This window comes from Thunnus thynnus, chromosome 17, assembly GCF_963924715.1.
Source record: "Thunnus thynnus chromosome 17, fThuThy2.1, whole genome shotgun sequence".
NCBI classification, from domain to species: domain Eukaryota; kingdom Metazoa; phylum Chordata; class Actinopteri; order Scombriformes; family Scombridae; genus Thunnus; species Thunnus thynnus.
In genome coordinates, this window is record NC_089533.1 from 23,707,528 (window position 1) to 23,731,602 (window position 24,075).

At 43.6% G+C, this 24,075-nt stretch overlaps 1 protein-coding gene across 1 annotated transcript in view; it reads right to left on the reverse strand.

The window, feature by feature from the left end:
• prr36b (proline rich 36b) overlaps positions 1–17,885 on the reverse strand; it is a 32,481-nt gene extending 14,596 nt beyond the window's left edge. Inside the window, exons 1-3 of the mRNA XM_067571479.1 lie at positions 17,583–17,885; positions 2,430–3,125; positions 1,771–1,849 (exon numbers count right to left, since the gene is read on the reverse strand). Of these exons, the coding sequence (XP_067427580.1) occupies positions 1,771–1,849; positions 2,430–3,033 (683 nt within the window). The 5' untranslated portion in view covers positions 3,034–3,125; positions 17,583–17,885. The remainder of the gene's footprint in view (positions 1–1,770; positions 1,850–2,429; positions 3,126–17,582) is intronic.
• Between the last annotated feature and the right edge of the window lie 6,190 nt (positions 17,886–24,075).

Below are 24,075 nucleotides of genomic sequence, written 5' to 3' on the forward strand. Positions count from 1 at the left end.
TAACAATGGGACAATGACATATGCAGGCATCACATCGCTCTTAAGACTTTTTAATGAGATGTTTGCACATGTACTATTGTATAAAACTGTAATCTGAGTGTAATCTCCACAGTGCAAATGCTATCTGTGGTAGGTGGATGGGGGAGGGTATGTAAGGGAAACACCTTGCTGTAAGGTGGAAAAAATGGCTTGTTGGTGTATTGGCAGTGACTAAAATCATACTTGTGATAGCATCTCTTGGCCTTTGTATTATGTGTGTATATTCCATACCTCAGTCATATAAGTAATGTCTCGTTCCTCTCCTTCCGATTTTGATATTTGAAAGTTTAAAAAACCTGATAAATATATATCGACAGATTATTATTATTTTTTTTACATAAAAACATTTTGTGATAAGGGTCCCTTGAATTTTGTTATTAAAGAATTGTGATTGAGGAATGTACTGTAGTGAGCAGGACATCTTACAGTTTAAAAATGAACCTGTTTCTAAATTACCCCGAACATGTCTTTGGCATCTCTGTACTGCTATTTCTTGTTACTTATTGGCAGATCTATGTTCTGATCCCGATACATCTGCTATAAAGTAATACTAGCCTAGCTCTAATATGAAAGGAGTGGTTGCTTCCTTAACAGCAGTGCCCTTTCTGTAAATACACCACTATAACCACTGAGTGTTTCCCATGGTCAGAAGAAGGTCCCTGACTCAAAGTTTATCAATTAAATATGAAATCTGCTGTAAAGAAACTGTGGAAACCTTCCTTTTTAAGTGTTTCTGACTGAACAATGTGTCTATACACAGACATACCAACAGGATTACATAGCACATCATACCAAACCCCATGGTAGCATAACAGTAAGGCAAAAAGACGGCACTGCCTCAGCAAACAAACAAACAAGAATTAGAGTCAGAGAGATAAGCTCCTGTTCAAAGAACAGTCAGACTCCCACAGGCTCTATCAGACAAAGGCCTCCTTCAGCCTCCTCTCGCTCCTGACTCCTGGTCTAACGCCAAGTCACCTCAGGACCCAACACCATGCAGGCAGTGTGATTCAGGCGAGGAACACATGTTGACCAGATTGCACACAACTTTACGCTGGCTTACAAAGATGAAAACAAGCGCTCATTCTAACGAAACAAAAACATTAAGAGCATTCTCTTGTTCTTGGTTAATACTTCTAACCGACCCTCTCTAAATCCCACTCCTTCCCAAAACTTGTTTTATTAATCATGTTGTATAATGCTTGCTCGGGAGAAACCCTGCGAGGCATTCCTCTGAGGCTTGTTCTGACATTGGGTGGCTGCTGGCCTACTTATACCCGGCCCCTCCAAGCCTCTATGTGGGGGATCATTGTCCCTCATTCCTCCGGGGTGTTTTTTCTTAAACAGGATCCTCTTTGAACCTGTAGCCAAGTGAAGCCTTTTGAACCAACTGCTTCTCACTTGGCACTGAGGAGCTTTATAATGCTCAACTCATTCTTCCTAATTCCTATCTATTTGGTAATTTATTTGGATTTACCGCTGTTCTAGAGCCAATTTGCTGATTTGCTAGCAAATCATTGGAAAGGCCTTTACTGTACTGAATCCACTTAGAGCATTTTTGCCAGGAGAATGTTTGAGGAGAGGACCGATTACAGACAGCTGCCTCTGCTATCTACAGACACACAGAAAATCTCTTTTGGACACACGTGTGCTCGCAGACAGATATACACTTCAGTACTCCACTCCACGGCACGGGTGAGGATTCAGTTCTACACAGAATGTCACACCTACCTGGTTGTCTTGGAAACAGGGGGCTTGGGTGAGGCAGTAGAGCTGGGCTTGGTGGGAGTTGCAGAGGCAGGTTTGGAGGCTAGAGGAGAAGAGAAGAGAGGAAAGGAGAGGAGGGGAGAGGAAAGAGGAGGAGAGGAGAGGAGAGAGGAGAAGAGAGGAAAAGAGAGAAGAGAGGGTAGGAGATGAGAGGAGGAGAGAGGAGACAAGAAGAGAGGAGAAGAGAGGAGAAGGAGGAGAGGAGAGGAGAAGAGAGGAAAAGAGAAGGAGAAGAGAAGAGAGGAGAGGAAAGGAGAAGAGGAGAGGAAAGTTGAATTATGTATACAAATATACAGTATTATATGCTATACAGTAACATATTTCACAGATATAGGTCACTCTTTCAGACAGTAGTCATAAGAATCTAGGGCAAATGTATTTCTAGTTTAGCAGCAGTCACTCTGGCATGTCTAATATGTGTGCTGAATCCGTCTTATGTGCATCTATCCGCATGTCATCCCATTACTCTCACTAGAGTTAGAGCTGTGAACAAAAAAATCACAGTAGACTTACTTACTGTGAACGTGTTTTTCCCCATCAGCCTACGTTCTGAATTATACCTTCTGTATACTTCTATAACTATTTCACACAGCGTTTTGTTTCGTGATGACATTTTCACCAACCTGGGGGCTTTTTAGCAGCTGCAGTGCTGGTTTTGACATCATTAGCTGTAGTTGTCTTCTTGGTTGCTGTGGTCGTTGACTTTGCACCATTGGTGGCAGTGGAAGCTTTCTTCTCACCCACTTTGGCGGCGGTCCTGGAGGCTGGGGCTCCAGCTGTCCCTGTTGGTTTTTTGGAGGGCGCTGAGGTCGTGCTGCTCTTTTTGTCCGCAGCAGGTGTGGTCTTCTTAGCCACTCCGTTGGTCTGGGGCTTGGACACGCCGTTTGAGAGGCGACTCTGGGATGTGTTGGGCCGTGAGCCAGATGTGGTCTTGGTTGAGGTGGCGGTTCCAGGTTTTGTCTTGGCCGTGGCCTTGTTGGTAGTCTTGGCTTTGGCGTCTTCTGAGGTCTTGTTGCTGGTCTTGGCAGCTGGGGTCTCCTTGGCCTGTTCTGGCTGGGGTTCCACCTGGTCCATCTCTGCTGCAGGCTGCTGTGCCATCTCCTCCTCCGCTGGGCTGCCTGCCTGGTTGGGCTCCTGTCCCGCGCCTGGTGCTGCCTCGTTTACTGGATTGGATTCCAATGTTTCCATTGGCTCCAGTGCTGCCGTGGCAACCCCATCCGGCTTCATCTCCCCTTGAATGCTAGTGGTCTGTCTGGTTGACTTAAATCTCACAGGACGGCCACAGGTCTAGAGGCTTTCTGGAGACAGCAGGATCTGGTCTGGTGAGAGACAGGATCACATACATACAGTCCAACAGTTAGTCAAAAGCAAGACCAGACATGAAAAGCAGTTTGCTGTCTCTCCTATCAGGAGAAAGAGCTCCAGGAATGTTGTTATCCCTGGGAATCAGATAAAGCAATGGCTTGTATCTTCTTACAGCTTCAGCATCACACACAAATATTTTTATACAAGCGTCCAAGAGTTAGCAGGAAAATTCACTGTCAGGCATATATGGAACAGGATGTGCCAAAATACTGTATATGAGATTGAACTGCTGCAAGAGAGGGCTGAAAGCATAAATAGGACAATGTAACACATAGAGAAAGACATTAAACACATGCCCATGTGAAAATACATCACAGCTTTATGAGTTGTGCTGGGAGGGAAACCTACACAACTACATCAACACATTTTATGGTGAGTTGAATGTGTGCAATGTCTCAGGGGTCACAGAGGGAGGGGCTGCAGAGGACATGTCTACTGCAGAAACAACACATTCTACAAATAGCCTTCATTAATTTCAATGCCAACTGCACTGCAGTGGCAAATGATCCCCCCTCTGTGACACTAAAAAGCTCAGTGACACACTTGGCCGGCGTAGCTGCTATGGGTTGGCTTATTTTTTTTTTTTCCCTAAGAACAAAATTGCATCAGAACCACTAGTGTGGAAGACTAGTTTTCTAGGATAGTACACTTAAGGGAGTGCAAAAAGCAAGCAAATTGTATGCACACTCGTATGTAAAGGTCACTGGCAATATCGCGTAGACATGCAACTTTATCTGGAGAAAGGCTAACAAAGCCTGCTTCACACTTGGTGAAGAGTAGGGTCGGGTGGGGAAAAAGGCTTGGAAGGATGTGCTAAGTGGGTCAAGGCCTGTACAATAAACCCAAAGATAGAGATACAGTTTGACTCATGCGCCACAAACAGAGGAATGAGCAACTGAGGACAAGAAGTGGGATGTGAAGCATATGAGGGCTGATAAAGGGCAACCATCTGTAATATGAGCTGTCATACATAGTCTGCATCAATGTTAGACAACTGTCTCTTATTTTGTTTCCTCAGCTATTTTAAAATGGAATGCGCAGGGGGAAAGGATTGATTTTTTACATGTTTGACATCGGTGGTTTGGTTAGAGAGGCAAAGAGGGAAGTGAGGGGGGGGGGGGGGGGGGGTAGCAGGAAACTGGCTTGTCAAAGTTTACAAACAGAGCGAGAAGCTGACTGTGCAGGAGGCTAAGTGGTGAGACAAACTCTGAGGCGACGCAGAGGCCAGCCCAGAGGAAGAGGCTCGGCCTGCGGAGCATGGGAACAGAAAGAGGAGGTGGGAGAGAAAAGAGACAGGGGGGAAAAAAACAAGACGTAAAATGAGCTCACTATGGGCTGATGTTTGCTGGTCCAACTCTAAAATCCAGACATCACTCGTCATCCTAGTTTCCACTGACCCAAACTTGTACGCGCACACTCACTGTCCTATTTCTGGAAGAGGACAGACATCATCTTTATGCTGCTCGCTTCCTGAAAACAATGCCTGCACACTCTTCTTCATCTTTCTTTTCCCCTCTTCGGTCATCCTTTACTCATGCTCTCAACTAAATCTCATATGTCAAAAGGCTTTCTTTCATGGCGCTGAGCTTCCCTTTCTCCAAGCCATTTTCCCCTCCTCGATTTCTTTCCTCCCCCCCACCCCCCCTCCACCACTAACCGCTCTTCTTCCATCCCTCTGTTCTCTGTTTGCCTTTGCACAGATGGCCAGAGCAGCTGAGCAGGGCCAGAGGGGGAGAGAGAGAGAGAGAGAGAGAGAGAGAGAGAGAGGGAGAGACTGAGAAAAAAATATCCCTGTATCTCAAACAACACATATGAACACATACACACCGCTAGTGCAACAGGACGCCACCCAAAACAACCGAAGAGGCCGGGAGGGAGATGACGGGTAGCTGTGAGAGGCCATTGGTGCCACACCCTTCAGTCACAAGAGACTTTTAAATGCCAGTGAGGCAACAAAATGTGGACAGTTGGTATAATTATATTTACAAACCACAACCAGTCATAGTTGTTTGGAAGAACAACGGGGTGGGCACTGGGAAAAGAAAAAGTAAGATGCAAAGTGAGAGTTTTGTTTTAAGTCCTGCACAGTTTTAATTTTTGTGTCAGAACAACCTGTAGCTCAGCCTGCCTTTCATTTATCCTCTGCACTCGTATTTCACTTAAAGCAATAATTCAATACCTTGGGAATTACTCTGAGAGAATTAATACATGTTTGTATAGTGAATATGCAGCTAGAGCCAGCAGCCAGTTAGCTTCACTTAGCATAAAGAGTGGAAACGAGGAAGCTAGCCCAGCTTTGTCTTAAAGTAACAAAATCCACAGTCTACCAGCTGCTGTAAGCTCACTGATTAACACATTACTGTATATCTCATATGTTTAATGTAAAAATAACAATTTGTGTTTTACAGCGGGTTATATGGCTGACTATTTTGTAGCCAGGACCTATTACACAGGTGCTTGTGGATGGGTTTAGTTACCTTTGGCCAGAACCAGGCTAGCTGTTTCCCTCTGTTTCTAGTTTTTATGCTAAGCTGAGCTAAATAGCTCCTGGCTCCAGCCACAGATTTAGTGTACAAACAACAAGAGTGGTATCAATCTTTTCATCTAACTCCCATCAGGAAAGCAAATAAAACTATTTCCCAAAATGTTGAACTACTGCTTTAACCTCCAGGCCTCTGAAGAAACAAAAAAATAAATATTTAGTCTTGTGTCTCAAACTCCTACGGGCCAAGAACAGATCATAGTGGCTGTTAGTTTGTTTTCAATAAGGTTTCACACAGGATGTGTGGGCTAACAGCTACGCTTGATATGTTGTTTTTGTGATAACTATATATATCCAAAACAAACTCCACCCACTTGATACTCCAAAATCTCTAATACAATCACACCACTGTTTGACTGAGACCCGGTATAACTGTGACCTCCTTCGACCAAGCAGTGAACCAGAAAATAAGACTGTGTCCAATCGCCATCCCCTCTTCTCTATTTCAGATTTGTGTTTGGCTCCTGCTCTTCCCACAGTAGACTACAGCATCTGGCCAGGCTGTTCATTTCACTACTCCTCTCCAAAGTAGCCCACACTGCTGGTGTGTATGAGTGTGTGTGTTTGTGTGAGAGAGAAAGAAAGAGAGAGTGATAAATCCCGATCGCACGACCGCAGCCAGAGGGACATTTCTCTTTCTCCTGCAAGTCTTCAGACAGCTGTGAGATTGCGCTCCTCTCTTTGGCTCTTTTGCTCGCTAACTCGGCCCTACGTCATTAGGACCATCAGTCAGCAGTAAGCATAAACAGGCCAGAAAGCAGAGCAGGAACATTACTTTTTTTTTTCATCTCTATTCTCCGCAGAAACCGAAGATCCGAGCCACATCCAGACACTTTCTCTATTTCAGAAGCCAAATAAACTGAAATGACGGTTTAAAATTCATGTCTACTTTGCTTGCTGCCAAAGTGAATTTCAAACTCTGACATTAACCCCTTAACACTCCAGTGACCCAGTACTTTACTCTTTTTTCAACATCTCTTTACAATTTATAAGCTACAGTGTGTATTTTTTCTACATGTAAGGCTTTGGACTGACTTATAATTGTTTCTTAAATGCACACTAACCTTCAAAGTGTTGCAACAACTTTATATTACGTTGAACTTCATCCATAATTACTACAGCACTCCCACCTGAAACATCTTCAACCCACTAATGTTATTACAGGTTTTCCTTAATATTCTCTTTCAGACTGACTGAGTTACCTGTTGCTACGAGGGCACACGCTTTGTGATTATAAATGAGCCTACTGTGGTAAAATGGTAATACTGCTGAATATTTGATTCTATTTATCTATGGATGAGTTTCTTTTCTGAGAGATCCTCCCTGCTTCACATTCAAACAAATGCATATATTTGGACCATGGCGCTTGGTGGCACAACTCTAGGTTTCTCTGTTAAAACCTGAGCAGCAACTGTAGATTAAATATTTTGCTGATTCATTAACACCTCCACAACAGCTGCTGAAGAGGGTTACGATGGGATTATGTTACATTACATAATGTTACGTAGCTGTTACTCAAGCACCATCATAATTATTCCCGATGGATGAGGGGGAATCAATACAGTCTTCAGTCCATGTCTTCCACTTGTGCTCTACCAATCTGATATGAATAAATCTAATATTTCTGTGTCAGAATAAAGCGAGGTTATGACATTTAGCTCACCTAATCTTTAAGTACAATTCACCCTCACATCCAACTCCAGGAACCAAGCGAAACCCCAGATCGACTCTAGGAAATCCTCTCTAATACCATCTTGGGTACTGCCTAGGCTGTAACACACAAGCTGGCATGTTCAACCCATACGGGACAGAATGTATTCAATGACCTGAGACATAATAGCTTGTGTAGTTAGCGCACATTTCCAGCAGCAGATCCCAGACAGATGGCTGTGTCGGCTACATTACCTCCATTTCAAAATATGTTTAATTTCAGACACGGTGCGCTGTGTGAAATGTTTAGAGCGTAAAAGGGTTTTAACCTGAAGAGAACTTCTGGTTAATCTACCCTCAGGAAAGGCAGTCGGAGAGCATCTATTGACTGCGCGTTATCCTGACGTCCTGTGGCCTGAACACAGAGGCACGAGCACACATACTTCCTGGGTTGTTGTCCTTTGTAATCAGCTAAAAACAATAGCTGGAGACATAAACAGAGTTGTGTGGAAGTGAAGTGGAAGTCCCATGCTGGCACCCTCCTCTAGGTAGATTTTTCACTAAACTTGCAATTTCTTCCTCTGTGCTATGAATGTTGACTTTGCAAAAATGTGTTTGTTGGCCTTCACAATGTGTCCAAATCATGTGGCTCCGGTTTCCAAGCAGCATCCCACTCCAAATTCCCTGCAAGCCTCAATGATGAGCTACACAGTAACTGGGAACAAAGGAAACCCACACGGATACTAAACCATACAAAGAGCAAAGGCAGTGGTCAGAGCACAGGATCAGACCAGTGAGGGATTCCTTCATGCCTCATTCTAACCCTCCACACACACATTGTTTACATTCTCTGTATGATAATTAATCCGTCATACGTGTTATCCGATCATGTTTAAAGCTCATCTATTGTTCATTACTGACATTTTATTTCCTTATGAATGTTGAGATTCTAACAAAGAAGTCCTGACAAAAGATTTCTGAGCGTTTTCCATCAGGGCTAATAGAACAATGTAGATCTAGATCAATGTAGAAAGGTACTTTCATAGACTAGCTTTTAAGGCTGCAACTAACAATTATTTTCATTATCATCAATCTATTGATTATTTTCTCGAATAATTGATTCATTGTTTGGTCTATAAAATGGTGGAAAGTGTCAATCACAATTTTCTTTTGTCCAGCCAACATCCTAAAACCCCAAAATATTCAGTCTACTATCATGTATGACAACAAAAAGCAGCAAAACCTCACAATTAAGAAGCTGGAAACAATGAATGTTTGGCTTTTTATTTAGAAAGAATTACTTAAACATTAAATGATTAATTGATATCAACATACTTGCAAATTAATTTTCTGATGATCTAATCATTAGTTGTTTCAGCTTTACTAGCTTTACTGTAACAACCTTTCTTCTAACAAGTTTAATCCCCTTGTTTTAACCTTTTTCTTAAAGTCATCTATCTTGTTATTAATGTGTTTACATAGTGTATGTGTATATAGTATGTACTGTATACTATATGTGTATTTGTGTGTCCATTGCATACAAGGTGCACTTTCTTTGTTTTTATTTGCTTCAAGGCATTTTCTAAGGTTAGCTTTTAGGCAAAATGCTGTGTTTTGTTTTTTTTGTTGTCATCATTACATTTAATAGGCCTCAGGCAGTAAGTTAATGATGGGCAAGCCGGCTCTGCAAGGTGAGATCATCCTCCCAGGCATCATCCCTTCCTAATACCCACACTGGGACAAACCAAACGTGTGTGCGCTCACACTTGTGTGTGTATCCCCGGCACACTACGGTGCTTAGACCAGTACTGTCAATAACTGGAAGGCATCCAGCTCTGCTGAGAGATCTAAGATTTTCTGACTGTCTAGACACAAACATGCTGTTCCTGAATAATCAGGTCATCAGCATATATAAACAGTAAACTAGTACTTTGACCCTCTTTTTGCATCGAGTACAATCTACTACTGTGTGTGTGTGTGTGTGTGTGCACATGCAGGGGGGGTGCGTGTGTAACAAGCCTGTTTTGAATACAGCTTGAGGTTACATTTAAAGAACCGCTCAGAGGAAAATACAGCATTTCTGAATAATAAAAAAGATGAATCAGTGCAAGGGACAACTGTGCTTCATTATGCTGCAGTGTGGCTTACTGAACTAAATGTTAAGTTAATGTCAAATCTTCTCTTGGGCTGTGGTGTGTTCACGTCTAATTACTACCACTGTCGGTTAGAGTCAAGAGACTCTTCGCCTTCTCTGCACAAAGGCCTAAATCAAAGTGCCCCCGCTCCATCCCTCACTTTAGCCAACCAACCGTCCAAGGGCATGTACGAATTGCGGTGGTAGAAAGTCAGCTCTGCTTACACAGTACACAACTGTGTACACACACATATGCATTCTGTGAGCCTTCTTCTATCCCCGGGGCCTACTCTAAATAGTAGTCAAAGAGAGGGATTGTGGGGGAAGGAAGCAGCGGCGATGGTGGTGGTGGGGGTGGGGTAGGGGAGACGGCAGAAAAGATGCAAAAGAAAGTGAGCTTTTGTGGCCGACGTAACCCTCTGCTGATGCTCATCACATCAACTCGTGCAAGCTTGATAGAATAACTCGAGACATAAATAATGCCTCCGTAAGAGGACGGGAGGTTTGAGTGAAGACGCCAGCGGTGAGGGGAGAGAGAGAGAGGATGTTATTGGGTCTGGTTTTTGAGGGCGTTTTTAACGAGCATTCGGTGGCCTCTGACCCTGTAATTGACGTGCTTTTATCTCTGTGAGCAGCAAACACAAGATACTGAGCTGCAGTGTTTGCTCTTTGACGCCGCTAATTAAGCGTCCTCCTTCCTCTGACACAGCCAGGGTTGGGGTTTACAAAGCATATCTCGTCATGCAAAGTCACAACTGTCAAAGCAGGAAAATGCAAACTGTTTTTGCTTGAATAGCTCAATTTTTCATTCTTTTCATACAGAGAATAAAACAAAGTGTGCCCACTGTGATGAGCGGTGATGGCTAAATTGTCTTTCCTTTGCTGACTGACTATCAATCAAGCCATAAAAATTTTTTCTGGCGCTCCTCAGATAAACATTCATGTCATAATAGTCAAATATGTCAAATTGTTTATCATTAATATTAAAAATACTCATATTTTGGACATTAGTCTAAACTTTTAGTTCAACCTTCCTTGTTTTTTTTATGTAAAATGATATAACAGTTCTAAACTTGTCTCTGACGGTGCAGAACTCTGCAGCTCTGCTTCAATAATTTACTGCCCTATTGCTGATGGCACAAATGCTCATGAGCAAGTGAGCTGATGCAATTGGCCTCAGATTTGACACAGTTTTTACTTGTGACTGTGACCAAAAATGATAAAAAAATAAGGTTGAATGTGTATATGTTTTCATGTGTTTGTGAATGTGTGTGTGTGTGTGTGTGTGTGTGTGTGTGTGTGTGTGTGTCACTCCTCCTCTTTGCAAGGGGGAGAATGTCAGATTCTCCCCCTTGCAAAGAGTGGGGGGAATGTCAGATTCAAGACGCCACACACTGGCATGGGGCCTGAGATTGTCTATTCAACCTACTCTAAATCACAACAGTAGTCTCAGTCAACTCTCCACCTCATTTACTGATACTTAAACCCCATGGGGTTTTCAAAAATCTAGTTCTGGTGCCTCAAATGTCAGTATTTGCTACTTTTTTTTGTTGTAAATTTCTGGGTTTTGAACTGCTGATTGAACGAAACAAAAAAAGACATTTGAAAAAAAGACAACAGATGAACATGGCATCTTGAGCTCAGGGAAAACGGAGATAGACAAACATTTAATAGACAAAAATAATGAATAATTAACCAAGTACAACCGAATACAAGGGACTAGAAAGGAGAGAGGTCCGTCTTTACCTCTCAAGAGAAGTGGATCGAAAGTAAAGATGTGCTACAACCAGCAGGATGTTTCACTTGCTCTCAGCCAAATCTTGGCAGAACCCCAGCGACACACTAACAGCTGCAACAGTTACCGTTAGTGATAAACATAAAATGTACAAACAGGTAGAAGCTGCAGAAAGACATTTTCACAGCTGATGAGGCCATTTGTATGAAAGTGTAAAATGTCAAATAAATCCAATCCCATCTGTGCAGTAGGTTTTTCTCATTAGGACTCTGTCATCATTATAAGGGAGTTATGTAAAAGCAGTGGCAGGGTCACAGGCTAGTACCGCTTTCATCCGCCATTGCTGCAACCTGAAGTCTCTGAGAGAGCCATCCATGAAACGAGAGGCTGATCATTATCAAAAACATTCCTGATGAGGATGTGCGTAGGGGTGGAGGGAGAGCAGTATGGTTTTTGTGTGGGAGTTGGACAGTGGGGGGTTTGAAGGCACATAACACCCAGTTGGGGGGATACTGGAGCTGACGCAATTTGATGCTAATCACAGCTCACACATTCCCCAAACACCCTCGACCTGAGGTCAGGAAACCGCCTCTGTCCTGCACACAAATAAACTCCAAACAAAGCCTGCTGCTCCCCATGGCATTCCCCACAGCCAGTGGGAGGGCTGAGAGAGCGGGGAGAGAGAGAGAGAGAGAGAGAGAGAGAGAGCGAGGACGCAGCCAAGAGTGACAGAAGGTAAGTTTCCATCTGAAAAGTTGTGAGCGAACGTCTAAAAATCTGGCAGGTTTCCATCTCGGACGAATATTTTATTTTAGCGTTTTTTCTAACATTTCCGATCTTACGTGCAAATTCGAAATAAACAACAACAGGTGGATGGAAACATACCGTAAGTAATCCAGACCTACCTCTCGCTGACAGCAGGGCCGCAACAAACATGCACACCCTGCTGATTGTCAGGTGAACTCCTTAACGGTGTCCAGTACAGTCATTCCCACCAATTGATTTCCTACTAGTCCAGTGGTTTAATGCTGGGATGCTCAATTAGACAGAACTGAACCAGAACAAAGGCCCCGCTGAGAGGAAGGAACAAGTCTTTTTCTGTCTCCTTGTTTACTTGGATGCCGGCGTGTGTGTGTGTGAGAGAGAGAGAGAGAGAGAGAGAGAGAGAGAGAGAGAGAGCAGCAGATTGTGTGACAGACACCTGGATCACAGAAACATGTGATCAGGAAGGCTGGCACTAATCCTAACTCTTTGGAGCTTCACACTAAGATTTTACAATGTCCTCAGATGCCGTTACAGAGACGAGGGGGACATTCGTCGTGTGAGTGATTACGAGATTATATAAAAGTGTTCGTTAAGGAAGTTTCAACAAACTCATTAGTAAAATAAATCAGCAAAACAGCGAGAATGACAAACGGTATGGAATGCCTATACCCGCCGTGGTTTAGCGCTGTACATTTTGTGCGTTCACACCACCCCTCCTCCTTCCGACAAACACCACACACACACACACACACACAAACACTCGAACCCTGTCCTTCCCATGGTGCGCCCAGGCTCGGAGAGACTTGGCCCCCTGGGGACGGGCAGATTAACACATGACAGAGCTTGTTAACCCTGGACAAAGAGAGATGCTAATCTTGTACAGTCGGCCTCGACTGTCCTCAAACAGTGCACAGACAGTTATAGGGACAGAGAGCGAGAGAGATAGAGAGGGAGGGACAGAGAGAAGCTCAAGAAAGACAAGAAAGAACAAGGGCGGGATACGCAGCGGTAACAGAGGCCTCAGTATGTCCCAGAAACTAGACAATACTGTTGGGAGGCAGGGCTAGAGGGTCCATCAGCCCCGAAACAATAAGGGTAGAGATGAGCCCGATTACAAACAAGGCCCCAACGGCGTGGGCCCTGCTACAGCCTGGCTGAGCTCCGCTGCCTGCAGGGACGACCAGCGGGGCGGCGCACAGCTCGACTGTGTGGATATTGATCACACAGGAGAAAGTGGGGAGTCGGGCTACCAGCTCCACAGATGGGCAGGACAGAGAAAGAGACAGAGACAGAAAGAGGAAGTGCATTAGTGAGACAGCCGTCCCTCTGATGCTGTTAACCCTTTCCCCTGGGAGATAAGAGAGATAGTACTGACAAGGTTTTAGGACAGAAGTATAAAAAAGGGGGGGGGGGGAGTAAAAAAGGATGGAGGCAAAGAGAAAGAAGGACCGAGGAGACAGAGGACCCAACATAGAGACAACAGACAAACTAAGGCTAATTTGTAACTTGAAGAGCTGCTGGATCATCTCCATAATGGGCCGTCTGCCCACAAACAAGCTCCTCTCTGGGGGTAAATGAGATCAGGCCGGCCCAGGACCAGCTGGTGGTTTGGATCAATGACACCAAATAGAGCAGATATAGAGACAGAGGAAGAGGGTAGGACCAAGGCATCTGGACGGGATAGCAGGAACACACCCGAGAGGCTTCGGCGCTCTCTCTCGAGATTTTACACGGACACGCGCACGCAAAGTACAAGTGGAACGACTGTGTCCATAAGAGGATTATGTCCTCCTGTTTGAAGTGGAACATGGCACGTTCCAGATGGAATCTGATCCCTCACAGGAAGGCAGACAGTTTGGATGGTTGACCAGCCCAGCACCTACTAACTGCAGCTTTCTAAGAACTAAACCACACATCTGGCATCAAAACACCACGACATCTGCCTACAAACTGCCAGAAGCTCCTCTTGTGCCATGTCCACAACAACCATCAAGGCACACAGTTAGCACGTCGCGTGACTGACTGTATACTTACGGCAACAAACAAATACACTGAGACATGCTATTACCAGATTTGAATGTCATGAGGAGGAATGGATATGACAGAGGAATAAATTGGCCCCTATAGCTGCCTATGGTAAAGAGAATCTATCATTCTGTCAGCACCAGTGTCTGTCATACATGCCTATCATTCCACACATGGCTATGGTGAGGGCAGGCAGGGTAGCCTCTGATGTAATCTCGACCACATCAGCCACTGGGCCAGAGCAGCGAATGTATAGCGATGCCAATGTAAAGGCTGACCCATTGACACCGATATCTGTGAGCCACAGGTGGCAGAGCAAACCTTTACTTTGCTTCCATCCCTGGAACCAATTTTGGCCATATTTTCACTTTTTCCATGGCGTCATTGCACCAAACAACCAGACATGGTTAACACACTGTGCCATAAAAAAAATTTTGGTCTTGAGGCCTAGCAACAGGGCTGTGAACCGCGTCCATTATCCATCCTCCCACCAGAGGAATTCAGAGCGTCCAAACACAGCAAATTACTGCAGCTGCTGGCAAATACTGCCTCAAAACTGCGCCGCCAGTTGCCAAATGCATGCCCTGACAACTGTGACACCACAACCAAGGCTGCTATCTTGACTGGGGCACAGGCGACAGAAAAGTTTATCTGTGCTTTATCTGCACAGCACAAATTTACTGTAGTGCCTGCGGCGGTTTCCTCAAGCCCCGATCATTCAGAAAACAGAGAAGGAAATTCAGCCAAACATACAGTTTCTGTTGGTGATTTGATAATCTCAAAACAAGAAACTATTGTGCTGGGCTAAAAACAGGGCTACAGATGATGATGGTAATTTTTAATGACGCTAAGAAGTGCAAGGGTCACAGGTTCAGGCTGAAAAAAGCCTGATGACCAGAGGCACAGGCTTGCCCTTGTCACAATCGAGAAGTTCAGAGCTGTGGGGGTTAATTCTGAGTCACACAGCCACCCAACACCAGTCCTGAGGCTAAGGGCAGGCTGACACACAGGGCTATTAATGCAACAATCGTCTCCCCTCTCAGGACCGTGGCATGGGTCGAGAGGCCAGCTGGGAGCAAAATAGGTCATTAAAATTTAAATTGCCCTAAAATACGAGCTCATGAAAGTCATTCCATGTGAAAATATTCATTTTTGTCAACTGGGTTTTCATAGGATAATCTCAACAGAAGAGTGATGATGCATTTAAAATGTGTCTGAGTTATTATATGATTCTCTTGTGTAACTGTAACTAATAATTGTCATCATTATCAAATGAATAAATCATTAATAACATAAAATATTACCAAACTGATGTCTTAACACAGAGTATCAATTTTAAATGATAATGAAAGAAAAACAAGCAACTCTGCATTTGTGAACCTGTAAGGTATTATTACTATTAATACCATTAATTACAATTTGATGGATTAATCATTGTTAGAATTAGGACAGAAAAACCGTTTATCAAGCCACTCATCAATTAATTTAAACACCATTTCAGCACTGGTACTATATTTTAGAAGTGCAACAATTTTGATAATCAACCCATCGTTTCAGGCATTTTTCAAGCAAAATGTGTTGGTTCTAGTTTCTTAAATGTGACGGGCTTTTAACCCTGCTTTTTGACATTTAATAGACTAAACAAGAAAATAATCAGCACATTAATCAAGAATGAAAATATTCATTAGTTGCTGCCCTACTATACTTTTAATTGTACACATTTCCATGTCTGCATATGGAGGATTGTAATCAAACACAGGCAATGCGCTCTCATTCTTCTTGCCATGAGTAGCTGTAGACAATCACACCCTGGATTCTAGCTCTACCAATAGAGCGCATCTGCTAATGACAGAGTGAGAAAAACACACCGACAACAATGAACAAAAGACACAACTAGAGTCCACTCTATAACAGAAAGAAGCTTCTTATATTATTTTTTTTTACAATGACATAAATCGTCTTTATTTATTCAAGTACAGTTTCTGACAAATCCTCTCCACACACGGAATAACTCTGGCAGTAATCCCCATCCTCCAGTCCAACTAATAATCTTTTTAAAACCATCTGAAATAACTTAATAAAAACAGAGTGTGGGTTTTAATGTCAGCTAAATTTAATTTCACATGATTGCATTAGGCTGTGGTCTATGTGCCTGCCTGCCTGTCTGTCCTCCATTTCCCTGCCTTATCCACCAACACTGTGAGTCAGCCATTCTCTCATCCGTGCACCAGAGGGGGGGAGGGTGGGGGAGCGGACTAGCTGATGGCTTAGCCCACCTCTGACTTAAGAGTCCTGGAGTGTCTCCAAAGCCTGCGTGGCCGAGCCTTAAAAGTTCTCATATTAGTCGCCCTGGGATGCCATTTACTCAGGATGACATCAATACCTCATGGTCGATCACCACACATTATTGACCTGACCGTGCCCGCTGTGGCCACAAAGCTCGAGACAATTTATGTCTCTGTCTGCACCACCTCGGGAGATGAGAATAAAGTTGTGGGCTGAGGATAAAGATTTTCAATGCGTGCATGTTTGTAGTTTATTAAATGCTCTTGGCCAGGCTTTGAGAGCTGGCAGCATTTTCTCTTCCCCCATTGTTCTACAGAGGGGAGTGTAATCTGTCTTGTTGCACTCACTCACAGAAAAGAGTCAGCGAGGGAGCAGCGATGGGCCCCTGCAGCCTTAACTCTCACATCACAATAGCTGATCACTTTTTGGGGGGTGACATTAATCACCTCTGATTACATGCCAGTTTGAGTCTGTGCACAGACCCACTCAGAGACATTTCAGCTTTACACTCTCCCTCCAGGGTCTGTGGGGATGATTGCTTTTAACGCGCCACAAAAGCCCCTATGTTCTTCTGTTTTAGCTGAAATTAAAACTGAATAGGCATCTGCAAAATTATTACTGCTAAATTCAACCCCCCCTCCACCCCTCCACCCCTCCCAACCCCTCCACCCCGAGGGCTAGTGAAACATTTCTCAGCACTCACACCACTTCAAGCCCATCACAGAACAATGGGCATCCGCGGTGGAGGATGGACAAGGAGGGGAGACGAGGGGGGAAAAAAAAAAAGTTTAACGAGGGAAAAGACCGACAAAACGACAAGAGAGTGAGGGACACAATTCTGTAAATGAAAAAAGAGCAGACATTAAAAGTATATATCTGTTTTAGGTTAGCCTAACAGGTCTGAAGCGCACTCCCAGCTGCCATGCAGCCTGCCACCGCCCCATCAGCCCCTTTTCCACAGCAGTCAAAGTGAATCTTAAACACAGCGGCTCATCGACATAAAGACAAAACCGTTTGGACATTTTCAACTGCATATTTAACAAAAATATTCATTCACACAACATAATTCCGATGCACTGTTTGGTGTTAATAATGTAGTATCACATGTAATAACCCGGTAAGTACAACTAAGCTAGCGTCAGTCTGTAACTGACAACAGACATAACGTTCATTTTTAAGAGTCGGTTCTGATGAACGTTAATTAGCCAAACATGAAAGCTAGTTACAAACTGACGTTAGCTTGCGAGCTAATGCTAAAACAATCTCGCCCTTACCAGTCAGTGCGGAAAAATCCTCTCCAGCTACGCCCAGTGCTAGCCAGCACACCCCGTCTGAATCCTCGAATAAGAAGAAAAAAAGAAAGTGAGGATGAGGATAGAAATGAAACCGGGGAGCAACGGAAGAAAATCACCGGAGAGTGAGTCGAGCCGAGCCCACAGACAAGAAACTTCTGGGTCTCAAGCGCCGTTTTTCACAAGTGATGCGCGTTCACTGAAAGGAAGAAAGGAGGAGAATGACGCTTCAGTCCACACACACACACACACACATACACACATACACACATGTACACACACACACACACACACACACACACACACACACACACACACACACACACACACACGCTGGTAGACCGGTGAACGGATGGATGGACAGGCGGAGGAGAGGAGAGGGCTGCCGCTGCCTTTAAGTGCTGTTGGAAGTGTCGGAATAATGAAAGGTCTGCACATGACGGACTCAATCAACAGCGAAGACACGTTAAAGGTTATTTTTTTTTAAACCTTTCTAATGGTCAACCTACCAACATGTAGCCTACAAAAGCAGGGCCCTACAGACAAGGTGAAGTTACCAACCGGGCATCTGATCAGACCAAAAAGCCCCAGGTTCACTGTGTGTCATTTGAAGAGTTGACACTATTAGTTAATTAACCAATTAATGAACAGAAAAATAAACCTGCAAAAATGTGATTAGCCATCTTGATTTAAAGGTCACATATTATGCAAAATGCACTTTTTCATGTCTTTTTAACATAAATATGTGTCCCCTGTGTGTCTAGAGACCCCCAAACTATGAGAAAAGACCATTCTCTCTCTTTTTCTCGTGCTCTATCTCTCAGAAATGTATGTGCAAAAACACCGTTTAAATTTGGCTCCTTTTATGACGTCCTAAAGGGATCTGTTGAGCATAGACCTCCCCCTCCAGGCTGATGGTCACTGCCGACTGAAACCAACTGAGTCACATTTTGAACTGAATCAAAGTTCTGTTGGTTGCTGCAAGAACCAACACAACTGTCTTTATGTGCTTGGCAACGTTGTGTAACTTTGATTAGCACCCTGCAGCTAACTTGCTCACACCATAAAGCCAAAGTGACCTGCCAGTGGCAATGTGTTTAAAGTTAAGCCGAGGCTAATACATCCATTCTGATCCACTATACACTTAGTGTTTCTGTAATACTACTATTATTGACGCTACTGGAGCTCCATTGCAGTTCCAGTATGAATATGAATACTGTCAACAGCCCTCGGTATCTCCTGTTGCGGTCGTATAATCTTGCATTGTATCACAGCCGGAAAGCCACAACCAATTCCCGAGTGGGGCGTGGGGCGCAGCAGCTCATTTGCATCTAACAGCCCATCCAGAACAGGACTGAAACAGAGGGGTATAGAGGCATGCTAGAATGCAGTGGTATTTTCAGCAAAAACATCAAAGACATGTTTTGGGGATCTCAGAGACCTATATTAACCTGTTGAAAAGCAGTATAATATGTCACCTTTAAATGAACTCTAGGGGAAACAATTAGCCTGGCTCTATCCAAAAGTAGTGTTAACAAAATCCACCTACCAGCACCACTGAAGCTCACTATTTGGGATCAGTAACTTCCTGGAGTCTAAGCTGGCTGCTTGGCAACTGGTCTCGGCCAAGAAATAGTCCGGCATGTAATCCTGTAAAACTGCAAATAGTTGTTTTTACATCGGTTTTTGTACAGATTAAATGAACAAGATATAAGATATTAATTAGTGAGCTTTAGAAGTGCTGGTATGCACCAGACAACACCAGGGTCAGGGTTTCTAAAACTTCAGAAAGTGCCTCTAAAGACACAGAAGACATTATAAAACTGCTTTTACAGGCTGAGTAGTAGCCTACTAAACATGATGAGTAAACAGACCTTAATGTACAAAATCAGTGGAGTGTCCCTTTAATTACACATTTGTTTTTGATTGCGCACCACTAAAGAACATTAAGGCAGGTGCTGCATTATCTGAGGGCCTTCTCTTGTAGATTGGCTGATATATACTTGTGTAAAGATCTAATTTTAAGAGCTAAAATTAATTATTTCAGTTACTATTTTGTTGAAATGATGCATATCCACAAATACTTGGTAAAGTAACACAAAAACAAACCTGGGGCCAGGTAGCATTCCTAGACACGAATGGTGTAGCTAGTGTTTGGGGCTCAAGGCGAAATATAATTAAGATGCCATTTGTTTACTACAGTAACGCACAGAACAGGAGGACAGGAGGGTCCACATGTACTAAGACACCTAAATGTCATGTAGCAGTTATTATCAGTTACACCTGTTTGACAGTCAAAATAGACATGTCTTGTGTGGAGTCGTGATCTGCCTTTCCTAGTCAGTCGTGGGTCAGACAAGATTGAAAAGTAAATCAAAATAAATTCCAACAGAGTGAATGACAACAAAAGAAATGTTGTTAGTCCAATCAAATGGGCATACACTGCCATAATTTGCATAATGTTAAATCAGGTTGTGTCCTTCCCCCATCTATTTACCGCTCAGCACTAAAGGTCAATAAATGGAGGGTGGAAAGGCTTATTATGTCTGTTAACTCCAACCATGTCCTCGCATCACTTTCCCAAAACTGTAAATTTGTTTCATTCCAGAATCAGTAAACCATGTCAGGAGGTTTTTCAACAACTTCCAACCTCAGAAATAGGAGCTTACTACTAGTCCTTGAAGGCAGCATTTACCACGACAGCACGCCATGCTGAAATTGAAAGGGATGAATAGCGAATAGCAGGGGGACTCTGCTTTCTCTGAGCACAGCCAATCACCTCCCAGGCTGGGGGATTATTCAAATTAGAGATGATGTCACCTCTTGCAAGTCACCCTACTCTCTTGCCCGAGTTCCTCCCGGTTGTCTGTTGCCCTCCCTCTAGGCCCCTACACCCCTTTTTCTCTCCTCTTCAAACCCTTTTCTTCCTTTCTCCATGCCCGACTGCACACACACACACACACACACATACACACACACACACACACACACACACACACATATCCTTTAACGGTGCTGCTGCCCCACATGCATCAAGTTGCCTGCATTGTCCCCTCTCAATGTTACTATGCAGTAGCATCAAGAACTTGTAATCTGTTTACACATTTCAGACCTGTTGATAGTGAAATTGTAATTAAAAATGATTTCGATTTGATTGCTTCCATTCTGGCCTTATTCATTTCCAAATAAGGGAGTGATCCTGCTACTAATATGTACATACAACTGTTTCTTTGTCTTGAGAGTCAAATTTCCTGCGAACAACAAACCTTGAAGGCTGTTTAAAGTAAATTCAGCTTAACATGTGCACCTGCCTGAGAGTTTACACAGCTGAAATTGCAAGAAATTCATTGAAAGGGGTTAGCTCACTATAGCAAGAAAGAGAGCAAAAAAAAAAGAGCAAGGAGCAGCAGATACAGTATACAAGCCTTTTGGTTAAGATGTGTTTTTTCTCTCAGTCACAATTAGACACCGAAGGGCGTTGTTTCATGGCTTACAAGCTTTTGTTTCTGTGTGCCATACCCCATCACTAGAACAGGGCTTTTCATCAGAGACAGTCTGGGTGGGCATGCCGCCTGTCTGACTGTCTGTCTGCTGCGCTGCTGCTCAGCTCCCAGCAGCCGCCTGCTCTGTCTACATGAGCCAGGCTTTTGTGTACTGCTCTGTTCTGGATGGGCTTCTTTTTATGTCGAGCCCGTGGTGCACTCTTCTCTTTCCAAGTGCTGGAGAGGGGAGATTTGGCTCTGCAATACCCGTCTGAGCTCTACAGACAAACACTACACATGCACCTGATTGCATAAAAACATGTAATTTCTTGCTTTCTCTCTTATTTCTTCTGTCAGATTTCCATAAGAAGTTTTGTTTGTTTCCTCCCTGACTCTGCCCATCAGCTTGGAGGGCTTTGCCTCCCATCAATTAGTAAGTTTCTCCTTTATATTGCTCCGCATTATCTGCTTGTTTTGCTGTTGACTCATAATTGAAGGTCAAGTCATACCCTCCGATTATCTGCAGGATTAATTGCCTGGACAAATGACCTTTTCAATAGTCAAACTGTATGGACTTGAAAATGGCATCCACATACTGTAGCTTTATGTGTGGACTTCATTGTGTGAACATGTGATCATACAGTATGCGTGCAGGTGTGTGTGCAAGTAAATGAAGGACATGGAAGGAGACCAGAAAGAGGGTGGGGACTCCGGGGGGTTCGATGCCTGCTGGCTTGATGCTGATGGACGTATTGGCATGGGCCACCAGGCGCAACAAAGAGAGGAAGGTGTTTTTTTTCACACAGGCAGTGGTGTGCGGCAGCGGAGACAGGAAGGGGTAGGGCTGTGTACCCCGCTGCACAGTTCCCGTGTTATTTATCTCATTGTTTTTTCCCCCCGGCCCACAGTCCAGCTGGGGCAGAGCGGCACAAAAGGTTCTGGCGCTCAGTCAAGCCCCAAAACCTGGCCTCTAGTCAGGGGTCTGCTACCTTTGACAAACTCTTACACAACACACAAGTTAGCTATTTAATTATCAGCAGATACAGCCATGCTCCCATTGTGTTTCATGTATTGCAGCAGCGTTTGCAGTCAGACACACAGATTGTACAGAGGTCTGAATCTACTGCTAGTCAGCCAAGCCACACAAGAAAGCAGCTGGCACTGAGTGAGGAGGCAGGGAGACACACCCATCACATCAGACATAGCCGCCATCTTTTTGTAGAGATATTCACAAATCAAACCTCTTTTAACATAAGTGGCCTCAAAATGTATCTTAGCTATTAGCACACGTAACACTTCACACTAATAACCCAAGTATCATTATGTTACAAATGGAGTGTGCGTGAAGGAATACCAGGCAGATACAGGTTAGCACAAGCCGGTGCAGCAGCTGCGGCTCTCTGTGCACAACGTGGACTCCCCGAAGAGCACAACGTGCCAACACAGCAAATCATTAACAGGCTGGATGCTTCCACACACTGACGGGCAACATGTGAAGAAGGATGCACATGCAACATATAAGAACCTGAGTGCGCCTCACTAATGGAACGTCATCATATATCACACTTATATGCTCTTCTGCGGTGTGTGGGCCAGAAACAATATGCATATTATCTATTCTACACATGCCCGGAATATGATGATGATCTTGATGCAAATGCAGACCTCATATCCTGTTTCAGTGGTTGGAAATTCAGATTGCTGGAAGAAGGATGTATCTCTGATCTATCTGCCATGTGAATGAAGTTAACCACGTAGGAAAGAGACCAGCTGCAAGGCCCTGCCCTGCAGTATGTTTTCTCTATGGGACTGTTTAATCAACTTTACCCTGAAACCTGATGATGTCCAGAGCCGGCTGGCCAGTTCCTGTCAGTCTGATTCTAAGTGCTTCGTCTCAGCCTTGGTAGCATCCTTGAGTAAATAATGCATGCAGTTACTAAGGGCATTGGACAGCTATACCACTCCACTGCACTAAGAGGAATGAGTGTGCACATATCTACTTTGATCTTGGTCTGTTCCACATGCTCTCTCATTTTCATCCATTTGCGATTTGCATCTGCAGAAACATGCACTTTTTTTGGCTGGCTCAGCCTGACTCTATGTCCACTTACCTTGTGTTGAGATGCGTAGGGTAGTTTGTGATAATGGTAGACTTGAAGGTTAAGTATTTTACTTATACTCTCAGCATAATTTATCTTTTATGAAGGCAATAAATCCCTCCCTTTCATTAATGCCTTCTCTTCTGGTTTAGTTTCCTGTCCTTTCTTTATTGCTTCTGGATTGTATTGATTTCCTATGATTGTGGCTGCAGACAGAGCCTGCTCTCTCCCTCTAGTGGTGTCAGACTACCAAAACACACTGGCTTCATGCAGTTCAAGCTTTGTATTTACATTTATCCATTTTCTATACCAGCTTGTCCTAGCACACCTTGGGCAGTTCCTTTAAATTGGACAGCTGTGGCTCAGAAGGCCGTCCACTTATATCAAGGTTAGCAGTTCAATCACTTGCTCCTCCTTTCCAGATGTCCAAGTGGCCTTGGGCAAAATAATGAACCCCAAACTATTCCCAATGGTTAGGTCAGGTTAGGTTGGTGTGTGATTGTATGAATGAGTGAGAAGGAAAATATAAAGCACTTTGGGAGAAAAGTGTTACACAAATGCAGTATATTTACCAAATTTCAGTTGATGATAAATATACAGTAAATATGCACTCGGTAACTCCCACATGCCACAAGTTTTCTGGACCTTCTGGCACCACGAAGATATGGAGCCCCAGAGTGTTCAATATTATGAAAATAAATAAGACATTACAAAATGAATAAACATATGAATAAAATATAGAAATGAAAGAATAAATTGTGAAATTGCCTAAGAAATCACAAAAACTCAACTTGTTATTATGAAATGTTATTTCACCATTCTTAATTTGATATTAAGAGTTTTATTTTTAGTTCATTTTTTATTGAATTATAGGCATTTTTATTTAATCTAGCG